The 16,175-nt window shown below is 39.7% G+C and overlaps 1 protein-coding gene across 1 annotated transcript; it reads left to right on the top strand.

The window, feature by feature from the left end:
- Positions 1-538: 538 nt before the first annotated feature.
- LOC140165614 (uncharacterized) lies at positions 539-9,534 on the top strand. The gene is given in 4 exon segments (XM_072188898.1): positions 539-641; positions 6,341-6,580; positions 6,583-7,133; positions 7,409-9,534. Coding segments are annotated over 3 exon segments (1,659 nt in total). The 5' UTR covers positions 539-641; positions 6,341-6,350; the 3' UTR covers positions 8,287-9,534.
- The last annotated feature ends 6,641 nt before the right edge of the window (positions 9,535-16,175 follow it).

The raw sequence follows: 16,175 nt of genomic DNA on the forward strand, positions 1-16,175 counted from the left end.
CTTCCAACTTGAGGGTAGCATTTATACTTTGTTAATTTCAGGCAGGTTGGTTTTCAGAAGAGATGTGAAAATAAATATAGTGGAAATTCCCAATTCTTTGTATCACGGCTGATTGAGCAAGTTATGTTAAAAGTGATTTGATCACAAATAGATATCTGTTATTTAGTCTCAATGTCAAATGCACATTTTCATAATGAATACCAAAGTCAACCAAAACCACAAATAACATGTCACAATGCCACTTGAGGATGAGTTTCTGTCAACTTGAATGACTGGTGCCAGGGTTGCCATAATGCATTTTATCCACACAATTGGGCTAGATTTGACTGAATTGCCAAGGTCTTTGTCATCTAATCAGCCTAATAAAGAGATACAACATTGAAAGTTTTGTAATTCCATTCCTCTGTAGCTAGGTGCATTGAGGAATATATCGCATATTGGAACCAAAATACACCATAGGTTTTGGATTTGAGGGATATTTTGTCAAGACAATATCGTTTGTCCCGAGGTACTAAGTTTGGGCAACACTGCTTTCTATAGACCCTATATGAACAAGCCGACTCAGGCAGATTTGGTTAAGTTTACGATGAGGAAGTAGAAAGTAAACAACTTTTAAATCTGGTTGAACGTATCCAATGGACGTAAGTACTTGCATGTGAATAAAATGTAAAACATAATAATTATGGTAAATTGAATAACATCAACAGTGCGTATGCCAAGGCCCCGGGCTAAGGTCTGCGTAACGCATTGCACACAATAGTGCACGACACGTAGGCCCAATTATGTTTAATATAAACTCGGAGAGCCAATAGATTACGTAACGCATTGTTCCTTTGATGCCGATATGATTTGCCGACAGACTATTAATAAAAGTGTACTATTGTTTCGAGCAAAAGTGATCCGCCATTAAATCATTAACTGGCCGACAGCATATTACCTGGAATGTGACTGTCAATGAGTGATGATTAGAAAATCATGTGTAAGCGTCTCACTTGAGAAAGTGGTACTCACGTATCCCAAAGGTGTGTTTAGCCTATAAAGCAGGCTTTAGCTGTCGATGTACACTTCTTTATCACCCACCTGACGTTTGGCGCTTCATTTAAATAAATGGAATGCCCTTGCTGGTCGATTACACATCAGAATGCATTATGCTGCCAGATCCAGATTACTGTACCATGTGATCTGCAGAAGATGAATTTGTGGTAAAAATCACATTTTAGCCAAAATTACTCATGCGCGCGAACCCCAAATGGGGCATGTCAAATGTAAAGTGTGGGGTATTGAAGCTTTTGCCCAAGTTTGATATAAAATTGGATCGATTGAGCCTTTATTTACCGTAAAATGGGGTAACTTCGGTCAGCGGGGTAACTTTGGTCAGTCGAATATATTTTTTTAAATGTTCATATTTTCGTACAGCAATATTGTTTTTAGTCATGTTTGGTGTCAATTTGTTAAGAAATATATTTGGAAGAAATAATAATAATAATAATAATAATAATAATAATACGACTCTTATATAGCGCTTTACACCGAAGTCCCTTAGCGCTTAAAACATGAATAAACAAATAACAAACAATACCTACACAATACAACCTAAAAACAATTTATGCATGTGATACAAATGAACAAAGTAAAACGTGAGATAAATCAATTGTCACAAAATGCTAGAGTAAATAAATGTGTTTTTAAGGAAGATTTAAATTGTACAAGAGTCTTAGAGGTTTTTACATTATATGGTAAATTGTTCCAAAGTTCAGGAGCAGCGAAATAAAAAGATCTCTGTCCATATGAAATAGTAGCAACTGATGTAGAGACGAGATAGCATTTTGATGATGATCGTAGATTTCGAGGAGGTTTGTATTCCTGAATCAAATCAGCAAGGTAGTCTGGAGCAAGTCCATGAAAACATTTATAAGCGAGGAGAAGAATTTTGTACATAATACGATATTTGACAGGAAGCCAGTGACGTTTTTGCAGTACAGGAGTGATGTGATCATGGAAGCGAGTACGCGAAACAAGTCTAGCAGCAGAATTTTGAATTCGTTGAAGCTTTGAGATGAGAGAGTCAGGAAGACCATATAAAAGGCTGTTGCACCGATCAAGATGACATGTGATAAAAGCATGAACTAAAGTTTCAGTTGACTTTTCATCCAGATAATTTCGAATGCGACCAATTTTGTACAGAGAAAAGGAGGCAGAGCGACATATATTATTGATGTAAAGATCCATGCTGAGATCATCTGCAACAATGACTCCCAGATTACGGGCAGATTTCACAGGTTCTACTGGTACACTTGCAATATTCACAGAAGATAAGGAAGATGATTTTCTGAACTTCGATGTGATGTGAAGGACCTCTGTTTTATCTTCGTTTAGCTTCAAGTCATTTGCAGTAGACCATGCTTTTATATCAGTGATGCAGCGTTCAAGTTTGGGAATGAGAGACGCATAATCATCCTGTTTCAAAATGACATAAACTTGTGTATCATCGGCGTAAATCATCCTACCAAGACCATGAGAATCTATTATGTCCTCAAGAGGAGAAGTATACATTGTAAATGACAATGGGCCGATGACAGAGCCTTGTGGTACTCCTTCAAATGGTGTATGCGGTTTGGAAACAGAGTCATTAATTACAATTGATTGAGAACGATTATTGAAGTAAGAAGTGAACCAAGTTAAAACAGAGTCGGAAATTCCATATCTTTTGACAAGTCGATCAAGAAAAATTTTGTGATTTATAGTATCAAAAGCAGCGGAGTAGTCAAGAAGAATGAGCACAGCTTCATTACCTTTATCAGTAATAATAATAATACTCACTCATGTCCAATTTCCTCGAAATTTACGAAAAAATCAGGATTTTTGACCAAAAATGAGCATTTTTTTACATTTTTTTCAGAAAAAATAAAAATCGATATTTGTGAGCAAGGATGTGTGTTTGATTAATTTTGCAAGGGGTCAAATGTCACAAAAAACAACAACTTGCCTATATACAGCGAAGATCAATTTTTTTGATATTTTTTTCTTCATGGAATGTAATACCAAAGTTGCCCCAAATGCGGGGTAACTTTGGTCAGGCTATTTTTAACCCCTAGGGCACAAAAAAAAATTATTAAATTTTATTTTTCAACTTCAAGGTGTAGAAGGGAGCAATAATGTCACAAAAAAGAGATAATTAGAAATACAATTGGTTTTGTTTGGAAGCAGTGGTTTAAAAACTCTCAAAAGTGCCCAAAGTTACCCCATTTTACGGTATTGGTCGAGCTATATAATGAGTTTTAAAATAGTCTCGTCCAATATTTGAAAACTCATAGCGAGACCAATAAATATTGGGCGTAAAGCATCCAAATTTATCATTATTATATGTTTTGGATCCAATGTTTTCACACACCTGAATTCATCACAACATAATAATGGTTAATCTTTGACCTTGGACTGAAACAGGCGAATGGGCCGTGTTAAATCTCAATTTTTTAATTCAGACAGCCTATATAAATAAATAATAAATAAATAAATAAATTTCGGATTTATATAGCGCCTTTTTCTAGGTCTTTAATGATTCAAAGCGCTGTAATTTTGCTGCCATGGTGAATCATCACAATCAGATCACATCAACGAGGCCAGTTGCAGCCGAATCTGGCGCAGACCTATCAGCACTTGGATTGTAATATCCAACAATTATCTGTGCAGCTCCCCAAATTCCGTTGGGTGAAGGAAGTTTTTAGAAAGCAAGGGGAAACCGGAGATTCCAGAGAAAACCTGCGAAAGCGAGCATGGAATCGGGATAAACCAAATCCACATACAGTCCTTGGGCACGGCCGGGGCTTGAACCCGGAACCTCAGTGGTGCAAGGCGAGGGAACTACGTACCGCTGCGCCAACTCGCTCTATGAGCAATATGATCCCAGAAAATGTAATTTCTGAGACATGCTTGGTTTTGACTTGACTTACTTGAGATGGCTTCCCAACCAGTTTGAGTCTCCACAGCTGTCTGTTGGTGGCCAGATGTCTTGCCGCTGCTACTGATGGTATTCCTGTCTCTGTACAGAAGTGTTTGATGTCTTCGAGCCACTTTTTTCAGGTCTTCCTCTGGGTTTTGCCTTCTATGTGACCTTCGAGCAGGATTTTTGGATATCTAGAGTTGCTCATTCTTTTCACATGACCAAAATATTTGTGCTTTTTGGTCATGATCGTTGCAGTCAGTTCTTTGTGGTAACGTAGCCGCTATGTGACCTTCGAGCAGGATTTTTGGATATCTAGAGTTGCTCATTCTTTTCACATGACCAAAATATTTGTGCTTTTTGGTCATGATCGTTGCAGTCAGTTCTTTGTGGTAACGTAGCCGCTCCCTGATGTTAGTGTTTCGGATTCTGTTCCTTCTTGTGACTCTTAATATCTTCCTCAAGCACGCCATTTCAAACACCCGCAGTCTCTGTTCATCTGATTTCTTGGGTGTCCAGGTTTCAGCACTATATGTGATGATGGATAGGACCAGTACTCGGTAATTCAAGTTTAGTTGAATTCTTGATATCTTTTGACTTACAAATGTGGTTCAGCTTCTGCATAGATCCCATAGCAAGACCAATCCTATGTTTGATATCATTTTCATTGCTGGGGGTTTAACGTTTCTGATATTAACCCTCCCAGGTACATGAAATCCTCCACCTGCTTGAGGGGTTTCCCGTCAATCAGAATACCAAGTTGTGCTTTTTCTCTGTTGATGACCTGACCTTCAGTTTTGCTGATATTAATAGTAAGTCCACACTTCTTGCTGAATGTATCGACTCTTGTAACCAGGAACTGTAGGTCTTCCTTTGTTTCAGCCAAGAGGACAATATCGTCTGTGAAGCTGAGGTTGTTGATGTACCGCCCTTGCACTTTTGCACTTATCTGTTCATCTTAGATAGCCAACCTTAGCAATAGTTCCAGCAGAATGTTGAAAAGTTGTGGAGACAGTATGCATCCTTGACGAACTCCTGTCATAGTGGTAAACCAAAGTGTAAGCTCTCCATTGACTCTTACAGTGCTTTGAGATGTTCCATAGATTGCTCTCAGAAGATCGACGGTCTTTGACGAATAGCCCAGGTGTCGCATGGCTTGCCACAGACCCTACAGTATCGAAGGTCTTCTGGTAGTCTATATAGCAGCAGTAAAGTGATTTCCGTTTTTTCGTTACACTTTTCAGCCAGTTGTCTATGGTGCTCCTTCCCGGTCGAAAGCCTGCTTGGGATTCAGCAAGTATGTCCTCTGTTCGGGTTTGAGTTCTTTTGTGGAGTATGCTACAGAATACCTTTCCTGCAAGGCTAAGGAGGCTGATCCCCCTGTAGTTAGAGCAGTCTAACTTGTCCTTTTTCTTGTAGATTGGGACAATAACAGCTCGTCCCCAGTCTTGTGGAATTTCACCTGTGTCCCATATTCTGTTGCACAGTTTGTTTATGATCCTGACACCTGGTTCTTCTGTATATAGCTTTCAGTTCCTCTGCTGAGATCCCACCAAATCCAGGGGATTTGCCTGTTTTGAGATGTCTGTTGGCTGCACGAACTTCGTCTATCAGGATGTTTGCTTCCTCCCCTTTATGGTTGGGATTGTTTGAAGGATGGAGGTGTCATCAGGTCTGTCTTTATTGAATAATTCTTCAAAACTTTCTTTCAATCTATCCTTGAATTCCGTGTTTTCAGTTAGAACTTTGCCATTTTTGTCTTTGACACTTGACATTGATGTTGAGCGAGTCTTTGTGATTATCTTTATGGTGGAGTAGATCTGCTTGGTTTTCTTGGCTTCATGCGCATCATTCACCTCTTTGCATAGTTCTCGCAGCCAATTGTCTTTACACTCTTTCGACTTGAGTTTTATTTCCCTATTTAAGAAGTTGTACTTGGATTTCAAAATAGGGTCCTCCAAGCGCTGCAGTTTCACTTTACTTCTCTGTCTGGTTAACTCTAGGACCTCAGTACTATCCACGGCTTTTGTTGTTGAGGTTTTTCTTTCCAAGAAGTTTATCAGAAGTTTCATTGATTGTATTTTTGATGTCATTCCAAAGGTCTTCAATCCCGACATCAGTATCTGGGATGTCTAATAGGGGTTGGAATCTACCACCTATTGTCACTTCATATGTCTCTCTAATCCTCTCATGCATGTCTCTCTTGTTTTTATCTATGGTATTGTTCAGCTTTTTGTTTTCAATGACAGATAAGATATTGGGTAATCACCTAAAATGAGCCACTTTGTACTTAAATTGTCTTCTATATGTCCTAATTTGCAAGCCGGTTCTTATACAGTAAATATTGAGCACATTTTAATTGCTGTTTTTTGTTTTGTTTTTTAATTTTTCATCCCACAGATACATCAAAATGGGTGCTTCAATCGGTAAACTGGATCCGGGCAATATTGATCTCCATGAAATCATCGGAGAAGGTGGATTTGGGTCTGTCAGACGCGTCTCATTTAAGAATCCCTACAAAGGATACAAGGAAGCTGCGGGCAAAACAGTAGTCTATGGGTTGGGAAAGAAAGAGGTGGAAATCATGAGCCAACTCAGCCATCCAAATATCGTTAACTTCCTAGGAATTTGTGAAACTGGGGTTCCAATATTATTCTAATGGAATATGCACCTAATGGTTCACTACATGATTACCTAAACGATCCGTCAAAGCCTCTTCCATATGAGTTACAGAAAAAGTGGGCAAACGAATCGGCACTTGCAATCAGATATCTCCATGGACAGAACTTCCTGCACAGGGACATTAAGCCTCAAAACTGCCTTCTCTTTCAAGACAATCTGTTGAAGCTGTGTGATTTTGGTCTTGCGCGTGAGATAGAAGAGTCTCAGACAACATCTAGCCAGAAAGGAACCTATCGCTACATGGCACCAGAAATTCATGTGGGGAATAAGCATGGAAGAGCTATCTTCTCCAAACCAGCTGATGTATGGGCCTATGGTATGGTACTACTAGAAATCTGTACAAGGAAACCACCGTTTGAGCACTTGGAATGGCACAGGGTTGTCTTTGAAGTAGGCAGTGGAAACAAGCCATCCATACCTGAAGACTGCCCCAAAGATCTGTCAGACATCATACAGCAATGCTGGAATAGTGACCCTAAACAGCGACCTACAATGACATTTATTGTAACGGGTATGTAGAGTATCTTGTTCCTACATGTATAATTTAAATTAATTTGAACATAATTAATCATGATAAAAGAAGAAATTGATGCCAGTGATTCTAAATAAATAACGTTAAAGTAATACATAATCAATAACTCTCTGGCAATAACGCTTTACTGAATGAAAAACTCACAAAATTAAAACAAGATTATGACACTTTCTGGTTTTTCTTTTTAAAACGATGAGAATTTGAATGAATTGATGAGAGGTTAACAACCAATCATAACCTTTTACGTTTTGTAGCATTACATGGCTACTGGTCATTGGAGAGAGAAATCCATCCTGAACATGAAGGAAAACAACTTGGGTGTGATCATATTGCCTGCTGTCCAAATGGAGACATGGTCATGTCATACTTGAATCAACTCTATCTTCTTGATGGTGATGGGAAATGCAAAATGGAGCTGATGTCAACTGAAACAGACTCTTCCAAACACATCGGCCGCGTTTATAACATATGTGTTTCACCAACAGGATATGTCTTTGTTGTGAGTGAGTTCTGTAGATTTATCCATGTATTTTCTGCAGAAGGTCAATACCTCCATTGCTTCACACCTGATGAAGATACCAACACATCTTCCAAGTGGAAGTGTCTTGCCATAGATAACGAAGAGAGGTTATTGGTGAGTGATAGAGAAAGGGGTTATATCACAATCCATAGATGTCCAGATGGTAGGGTACTCAATAAGATCAAATACTCAATTGGTTATCGTCCAAGTACAGTTGTTAATAGCAAGAACCAAATACTGATTCATTGTCTTCCACCAGGTTCAGAGTACAGTAAGGTAGTAGCAATAGATGACTCAGGTAATGAGGTGTTTAGCTTCACACCCAAGATAGATGAAGATATGACAGGTGGACATGTAGTACCACTTGGGATAGTGTGTGATGAGAAGGATTACATTCATGTTGCAATGTTGAGAGTTGCAAAATCTGCAACTGTAGACAACACAGGTCATATTCACAGATACAGTCCCACAGGTACATTCCTACAAAGCATAGCCAGAGGATTGTATAATCCCAGTGATTTATCCATTGCACCTGATGGATCACTGGTGGTTGCTGATGAGACATCAATCCTAAAATACACCCTGCAGAATAAAGTACAAAACATCTCATGATTAAATTTAGGCTAGCTTGTACAATAAGGTATGCCAATAGTTGTGTTATTATTATCCCATGTATGATGCACATTGATTTTCATTGATTTTCAACATTTGGGGGGGGGGGGCGCTGAAAATTGAAAAAAAAATGGTGGGCCACCCTGGGGGTTTCCCTCCTGAGTCAGAAAATTGTGCAAAATATAGGTCACAAACACCCATTTTTCCTCTATTTTATCACAATTTTTTTATTTCACCTAGGATTATGGGGGGGTGGAAGGTATTCCAGCCCCGTACCAAAATTATTGAATGGGCTGAGCCTCCCCAAGCCCCCGGTTCCTAAGCCTATGATGCACAAAGGATATTACACGAGTGGCGTAATGTATTATAAGGAGTATTGGTATTGCAATGTATCAAAGTGAGTACAAATGGGTCCAAATGAGTTTTTTTATGGGGTTATTTATAATGGGTTCAAAGTAATTCCAAATAAAAGAAAATGCATCCAAAGTATAAGTAGATGTAATTATTGCTGTTTCTGTAAATGCAGTTGCTTCTAATTTCCCAAGGAAACAAGCCTTTTTAAAAAGGCTGAAATGGTTATCCGAAGCATATCAGCCATGGTACTTGTATTTTTATATATTAATATTATTATCTTTTAAAATTTCAAATGTATTTTATATGCAACGTTTATATTAATTGTTATTCAAATACTCTGGTAGCAAATTCCATTTTTAGGAGCGGCATCCGACATGTGTCCGAGACAGCCCTGTCACCAAGAGCTACCAATGGTTTCTTCAGATATACGTGCTTCATTATGGACTTGCAGCAGTCCGAAGGACCTGGGATGTAAAGAGTGTGTAAGAGTGTACGGGGTGAGCAGGTCAAAGGCTGATCCAGTCATACGTGCAACATTAGAGACTTGCACTTGCAGCACACCAAAGGGCCTGAAATGTTATATATAAGGAGTGTGTTGGGGTATATGGGGTGAGCAGGTCAAAGGTTGGTCCAGTCATACGTGCAACACTAAGGACTTGCAGCAGTCTGATGGACGTGGAATGTAATGAGTGTGTAGGAGTATACGGGGTGAGCAGGTCAAAGGTTGATCCGGTCGTACGTGCCACATTAAGGACTTGCAACAGTCCGAGGGACCTAGAATGTAAGGAGTGTGTTGGAGTGTATAGGATGAGCAGGTCAAAGGTTGATCTAGTCATATATGCCACACTAGAGACTTATAGCAGTCCGAGGGACGTAGAATGTAATGAGTGTGTTGGAGTCTTCAAACAAAACATCATGTATAAAAAAAAAATTAGGCTTAAACAGCTATAAGTGATATCGTGCTAATGTATACAGATGCTTTTGAGTCGTTATCAACTTTATTTTCTCCTCTTTTACAAAATTATTCACTTTTATGGTATTTTTTTAAAGCTTTTTCGGATATAAAATGTATCTATTAATGACAAAATTGGTGGCGCTATTTTCAAGCTTTTAATACATATAATTCCTTTTATTGTTTGATAATTATGTTTATAAAATTTCCTTGTTGCTTGTTTCACCTATTTCAGCTGTTTTAATGGCGGTATTAATAACCTAACCCTTGCAAATAAAGAAATATGATTTAGAATAAATAGCGCCATCTATAGTTTGCATTTAGTTAATAATTAAGCCAATTATATATAGTCAAACAGCCGTGGAGTGTACGGGTGAGCAGGTCAAATTTTGCCCCAGTCATAAATGTCATACTAGGGATTTGCAGCAGTCCAAGGGACCTGGAATGTAATGAGTGTGCTGGGGTTGATCCAGTCATACATGCCTTACCAGGGGCTTGCAGCAGTCCAAGGGACCTGGAATGTGATGAGTGTGTTTGAGTGTACGGGTGAGCAGGTCAAAGGTTGATCAAGTTTTACGTGCCATTAATAGGGACTTGTAGCAGCAGTCCAAAGGACCTGGAATGTGATGAGTGTGCTGGAGTGTATGGGGTGAGCAGGTCAAAGGTTGATCCAGTAATATATGTCACACTAGGGACTTGCAGCAGTCCAAGGGACCTAGAATGTGATGAGTGTGTTTGAGTGTACGGAGTGAGCAGGTCAAAGGTTGATCCAGTCACATGTGCCACACTAGGGACTTGCAGCAGTCCGCGGAGAGACATGATTTTAATAAGTGTGTTGGAGTGGGTGGGGCGAGCAGGTCAAAGTTTGATCAAGTGCCATTATAGGGACTTGCAGCAGTCCAAGGGGGACCTGGAATGTGATGAGTGTGTTTGAGTGTACGGAGTGAGCAGGTCAACCGTTGATCCATCCAGTCACATGTGTCACACTAGGGACTTAGATCAGTCTTTGGGACATGGCATGTAATGAGTGTGTGGGAAAGCATGTCAAAGGTTAATCCAGTCATACGTGTCACAATAGGGACTTGCAGCAATGGAAGCCAGTGGAAGCTATGGAGAACAGGTTGGATGCCCGGAGGGGAGGGTGGGGGTAGGCCTCGAATATGAAAGTGATATACCTGTGCGTATTGAAGTACGACACTAGGGGATTTTTGTCCAAAAAGGGGGTCATTCAGTGTGTCCTCCTTGAAAATGGGTGTCATTCCGTGTGGGAACGCGCGCGTCTGCATGAGATACACGCGCGATCAAAGGTTGAACGTTTGTATCTTCATGATAGGTCAACAAAACAAAGGTTCTCTCATGAACTGATACGGAAGTATATATTATTGATAATTTGTATATTAAATTCTTATTATTATATTGTGTATTATATTTTGTACTGTTTTGCAAGTAATTCAAATAAATATTATCATTATTAATAAAAGTAAGGACGTACTTTTTATCTTCATTTTGTCAAATTTTGTCTTTATCAGATCACTTTCACCTTTGCCTTTTCTCCGTTTCTATTCAAACCACCAATAGGATTTTACCATCATCTGGTCGAGTGCCCTCTACGTTACTTCATGTTTCCATTCAAATTTGCTCAATTTGGATTAGTCATGATTAGTAAATTTCAATCCAGCAAATCTACCACAGATGTGATAGATTAAGTGCAATTTTCAATGATTTTAAACACCCACTTTCTTTTGTTTTCTGTCAAGAAACTCTAGCATGATATAAGCAGCTACAGATTAGATAATTGCAGACATAAGAACACCTTTCCCTGTCTTAAATTCGAATTTTAAAGTATGATATATAATTATCTTAGCAAATTTGTTATATTTGATTTTCATCTCTGTTTGATGAGGATGTAGTCTAGTTGGTTTCTGTACAGGTTGCTTGGTGACGCCCATGTGTATTTTCTCCTTGAGTGGTGCACAGCGATATTTCCCTACCCCAAAAATAGCGCCATCTCTTGATATACAGATATGTTTGACAGCGATATTTTGAATCGTTTCCGAAACATCCCGAGTATTAACTGAACTATGAAAAACTATCCGCACAACAAATTTCAAAACAAAACCCGGCATGTAGAAGATCATTTTACAACTCTAATATTCCCAAGAATACATACTGTATGGTAGAAAATAAATGGGTTGACATTTGAATAGATTCAAGCAATTTCCGAAGGGCTATTTTGATAAAATTTTCATCAAAGGCTAATATGATGATGACATTTTGTATTCCAATTTTACAATATTTTTCGAGTTTTCTAGGGTGTATGCAAGTACAATGCACACACACATGCATATGGCATCTTCCGCCTTTTGGCGGATTTTTCCGCCTTCAACCATTATTTGGTCATATCTTCGGATTTTATCGGACCTGCCTTTTACTACATATTCCACGCCTCGGCATGCGATCGGTTGTATAAGGCTGCGTTCACATATAAGTATACTATTCGGGTATACGGTGCACGTTTTGCAAGTTCACGCGTATAGCTTAAATCGAGCAAGGCAAAATCATAGTACCGGGTCACATAAGGCTACGATCGCATAGAAGTATACTATTCGGGTATACGATGCACGTTTTGCAGGTGGACGCGTATAGCTTAAATCGAGCAAGGTAATTTCATAGTACCGGGTCACATAAGAGCTATTCGAAAAGGCCGTATACCTGCGTTTAGTATAGTATAGTGGGGATCGCGCGTGTTCGATTTTAGTGCAGCGTATACCGTCCAAATTTTAAAAACCTAAACCATATGTGGGTAAATTCATTTTTTTAATAGATGCACTATCTAATTCTGCACATTATGACACCTCATTGAATGCAATGTGACCTCAAGAAGTAAAGTTACAAGCATTTGATAAGACGAAGAAAATGGGTAAACTGACATACTCGCTGTTCGCTATACGAAATACGCTCATTCGATCAGGCTGAGTTCACATAGTATATTCCTATATGAACTCAGCCTGATCGAATGAGCGTATTTCGTATAGCGAATACCGTATACCGTATACTTCTATGTGAACTCAGCCTTACAGTACACAGACATACTTAAACAGGTAGAGTTTAATAAAAGCGAGTTTCAGTTTGCAGTTAAGTACCGAATAATAGCATGGAATGTAACTATACCTCATGGTATCAGTTAAACTCTTAAGCGATTTTTATAAACTCATCACAAGAATACTCTGTTAGCGATATGAACAAAAGAGTTTATCCGAGTATTCATGATACCAGCATGGTAGCCCTCATGATAACTGCCTGGTATTGTCTCTTGAACATGCTCTGGCCGTGCTTGGTACAACTTTGAATAAAAGGTACAATGCAGTCTTGGGTTCGAGTCCAGTAGAGAAATAATAATTTGGTACATGGTCAATAGATGAAATATCGCTGTGTGGTGTCGGTGTGGCAAAAAAGTGTTGCATTAGGCTGAGTTCACATAGAAGTATACGGTATACGGTATTCGCTATACGAAATACGCTCATTTGATCAGGCTGAGTTCATATAGGAGTATACTATGTGAACAGCCTGATCGAATGAGCGTATTTCGTATAGCGAATAGCGAGTATGTCAGTTTACCCATTTTCTTCGTCTTATCAAATGCTTGTAACTTTACTTCTTGAGGTCACATTGCATTCAATGAGGTGTCATAATGTGCAGAATTAGATAGTGCATTTATTTAAAAAATGAATTTGCCCACATATGGTTTAGGTTTTTAAACTTTGGACAGTATACGCTGCACTAAAATCGAACACGCGCGATTCCCACTATACTATACTATACGCAGGTATACGGCCTTTTCGAATAGCTCTTATGTGACCCGGTACTATGAAATTACCTTGCTCGATTTAATCTATACGCGTGCACCTGTAAAACGTGCATCGTATACCCGAATAGTATACTTCTATGCGATCGTAGCCTTATGTGACCCGCTACTATGAAATTGCCTTGCTCGATTGAACTATATACGCGTGCACCTGTAAAACGTGCACCGTATACCCGAATAGTATACTTCTATGTGAACGCAGCCTTATGATGAACTCATTTTCTTTGCAAAATAGTAGAAGTCTGTACCCCCTCTCGTTCCCTTCACCGACACATCATGTGGGCCTCTCAACCACTAGGTTTACTACCCTCTCGTATCTTAGTATTAAAGTCACACATTCGTATCATAATGTCTGACTCTTGGCCATCTTCATTGTATTCTGTACACTCGTAAAATAATTCAATTTCATCGTCATCATGCGATGATGTTGGAGCATAAATTTGAATGATAGATATGTGTAGGGTTTGCCACTCAGAAGCGCAGTAAATATACGGTCACTGATTGCATGGTATCTAATGACAGATATAGCAACTTTTCTTTCAGATCCATTGCCTCCACAGTAGTAAATTCTGCTGGAATCTTCCATGTTGAACAATCCAGGCCCGTACGCAGGATTTCATGGGGGTGGGGGGTGCGCTGATTTGAAAAAGTGGACTTTTTTTCCAAGGGAGGCCGATTTTGTAAAAAGTGGACTTTTTTGGGCCTTTTTTGTATACTTTTCCAAATTGGGGGGGGGGGGTGCCATGCATACGGGTCTGGAACAACCCTTTTCCAGCCCAGCTCACGATCTAGGAGACTAATTCTTCTTCTTACGTGCATACCTCAATTTGAGTATTGTCGTACGGGCTTAACGTGCACAGTTTTTGTACCTATGCACGATCCTGGAACCTAGGACAGATATCAGAACCGGGGATGGTACCCACTTCTCTTTTCGAATAGCTCTGACACTTATTGTGCACAGGGTTGGACTATCCAGTATCCTGTACACGGGACCAACGGCTTTACGTGACTTCCGAATCACGGACGTCGCACATACACTACCTATATCTGCACGTGCTAAGCAGTGTATGGGGGTGAGAAAATTCTACAATTAAATTCGGTGATGTAACTGAACTTAATTGAAGGATTCCCGACCATATAGGAACTTTTTGGGAGGGAAGAGAATTTTCACCTAAGGCATGTAAGCCCAAGGCTCGAACCCTCGTCGATCGTATCTCCCAGCCGGCATCTCGCCCTATAATTATATGCTATGAGTTTTTCCAGAGACTTCAGATGGCCGCCTCTTACGTAGGTTTTAGCTGACATTGCCATTACTGCTGGACAGATTACCAACTGCAACTGCATTGGTCCATAATATATTTGAGTTAAGTGATTTCCCGCTCCTAGGGACCAGGACCGGCTCAACCATTGGATAAGCAGTAAACTAAGACACCAGGCTCTGCCAGTAGCGTAGCCAGCAGGGAGGCAAGTGGGCAGAGTGCCACCCTGACAAAAAATGAAAGAAAAAAGTGCCCCTATAGACAAAAAATATGAAGAGAAAATCTGGAGGGAAAAGGAAAAGAAAAGGGGGCAAGGAGTCCCTTTTCCACCAAAATTCAACCAGATCATTAGCCAAAATAGTGTAACATACAAAATTTTTGCGCATTGTCCGGATTCTGAGAAGAGCTGTCTTTTTCCTTGGGCTGGCCGCGGAAGAAAGTCCAGTTTTTATATCCGCAATTCCTTAGAGCGTTTTTCACATGAGCGATCTTCTCCTTATCTGTTTGATCTGTTACAACAGTTTCCGCGCGATGAAGCAGCGTTCTCACAACACTGAGTTTGTGTTCAAGTGGGTGGTGAGAGGAGAAGTTCAAGTATTGCTCTGTATGTGTTGGTTTTCTATACACTTTGACTTTGAGAGTTCCGTCTTATTGGCGACAAACCAAAGTGTCGAGGAAGGGAAGTTTACCGTCTTCTTCTTCCTCCCGCGTAAACTCAATATTTGGATCAATGTTATTAATGTGATCAGTGAATACTTCGATGTGCGTAGACTTTATGACCACGAATATATCATCCAAATATCTTTTCCAAATACGCGGCGGGTGCTACAGGAAGTTCCCATAGCACATCCATAGCGTTGAAGGTAGAAGGTCTCCCGGAATACGCAGTAAGAAGGTCCAGACAAAAGCTTAAACAATCAAGCACTTGTTCAGGCTCAAGATTTTCTGCTTCACCTTTCTTCCAGCTAGAATCACTTTTCAAAAACTCACCGACAACTTCAAGTGTTTTGTCTACAGGGATGGACGTGAACAGTGCAGAAACATCAAATGACACTAAGGTATATCCGGATCCAATTGTAAATCGCGAATGTCCTCCACGAAGGATTGTGTGTTGGTAATGTGATGTTCAGTGTTGCCAATGAGAGGAGATATAATCCCTGACACAAACCGCGCAAGTTCATAGGTGACCGATCCGATGCTTGATATAATCGGTCTAAGCGGGGCACCGGCTTTATGGAGTTTTATCAACCCATACAGTTTTGGTACATCACAGACAGTAGGATATAATTTCCAATAAGTTCTTGAGTCAATGGCACCTTTATCCTTCAGATCTTTTGTCATCAGGCACAATGATTATATCAGTGCTTATCTAGAGAGGGATAAGCTTAAGGATAAGGGATCAGATTAAAGCTTATCTAGAGAGGGATATCCCGTTTGTAGACAAGATATCATCACAGCA

This window comes from Amphiura filiformis, chromosome 12, assembly GCF_039555335.1.
Source record: "Amphiura filiformis chromosome 12, Afil_fr2py, whole genome shotgun sequence".
In the NCBI taxonomy this organism is placed as follows: domain Eukaryota; kingdom Metazoa; phylum Echinodermata; class Ophiuroidea; order Amphilepidida; family Amphiuridae; genus Amphiura; species Amphiura filiformis.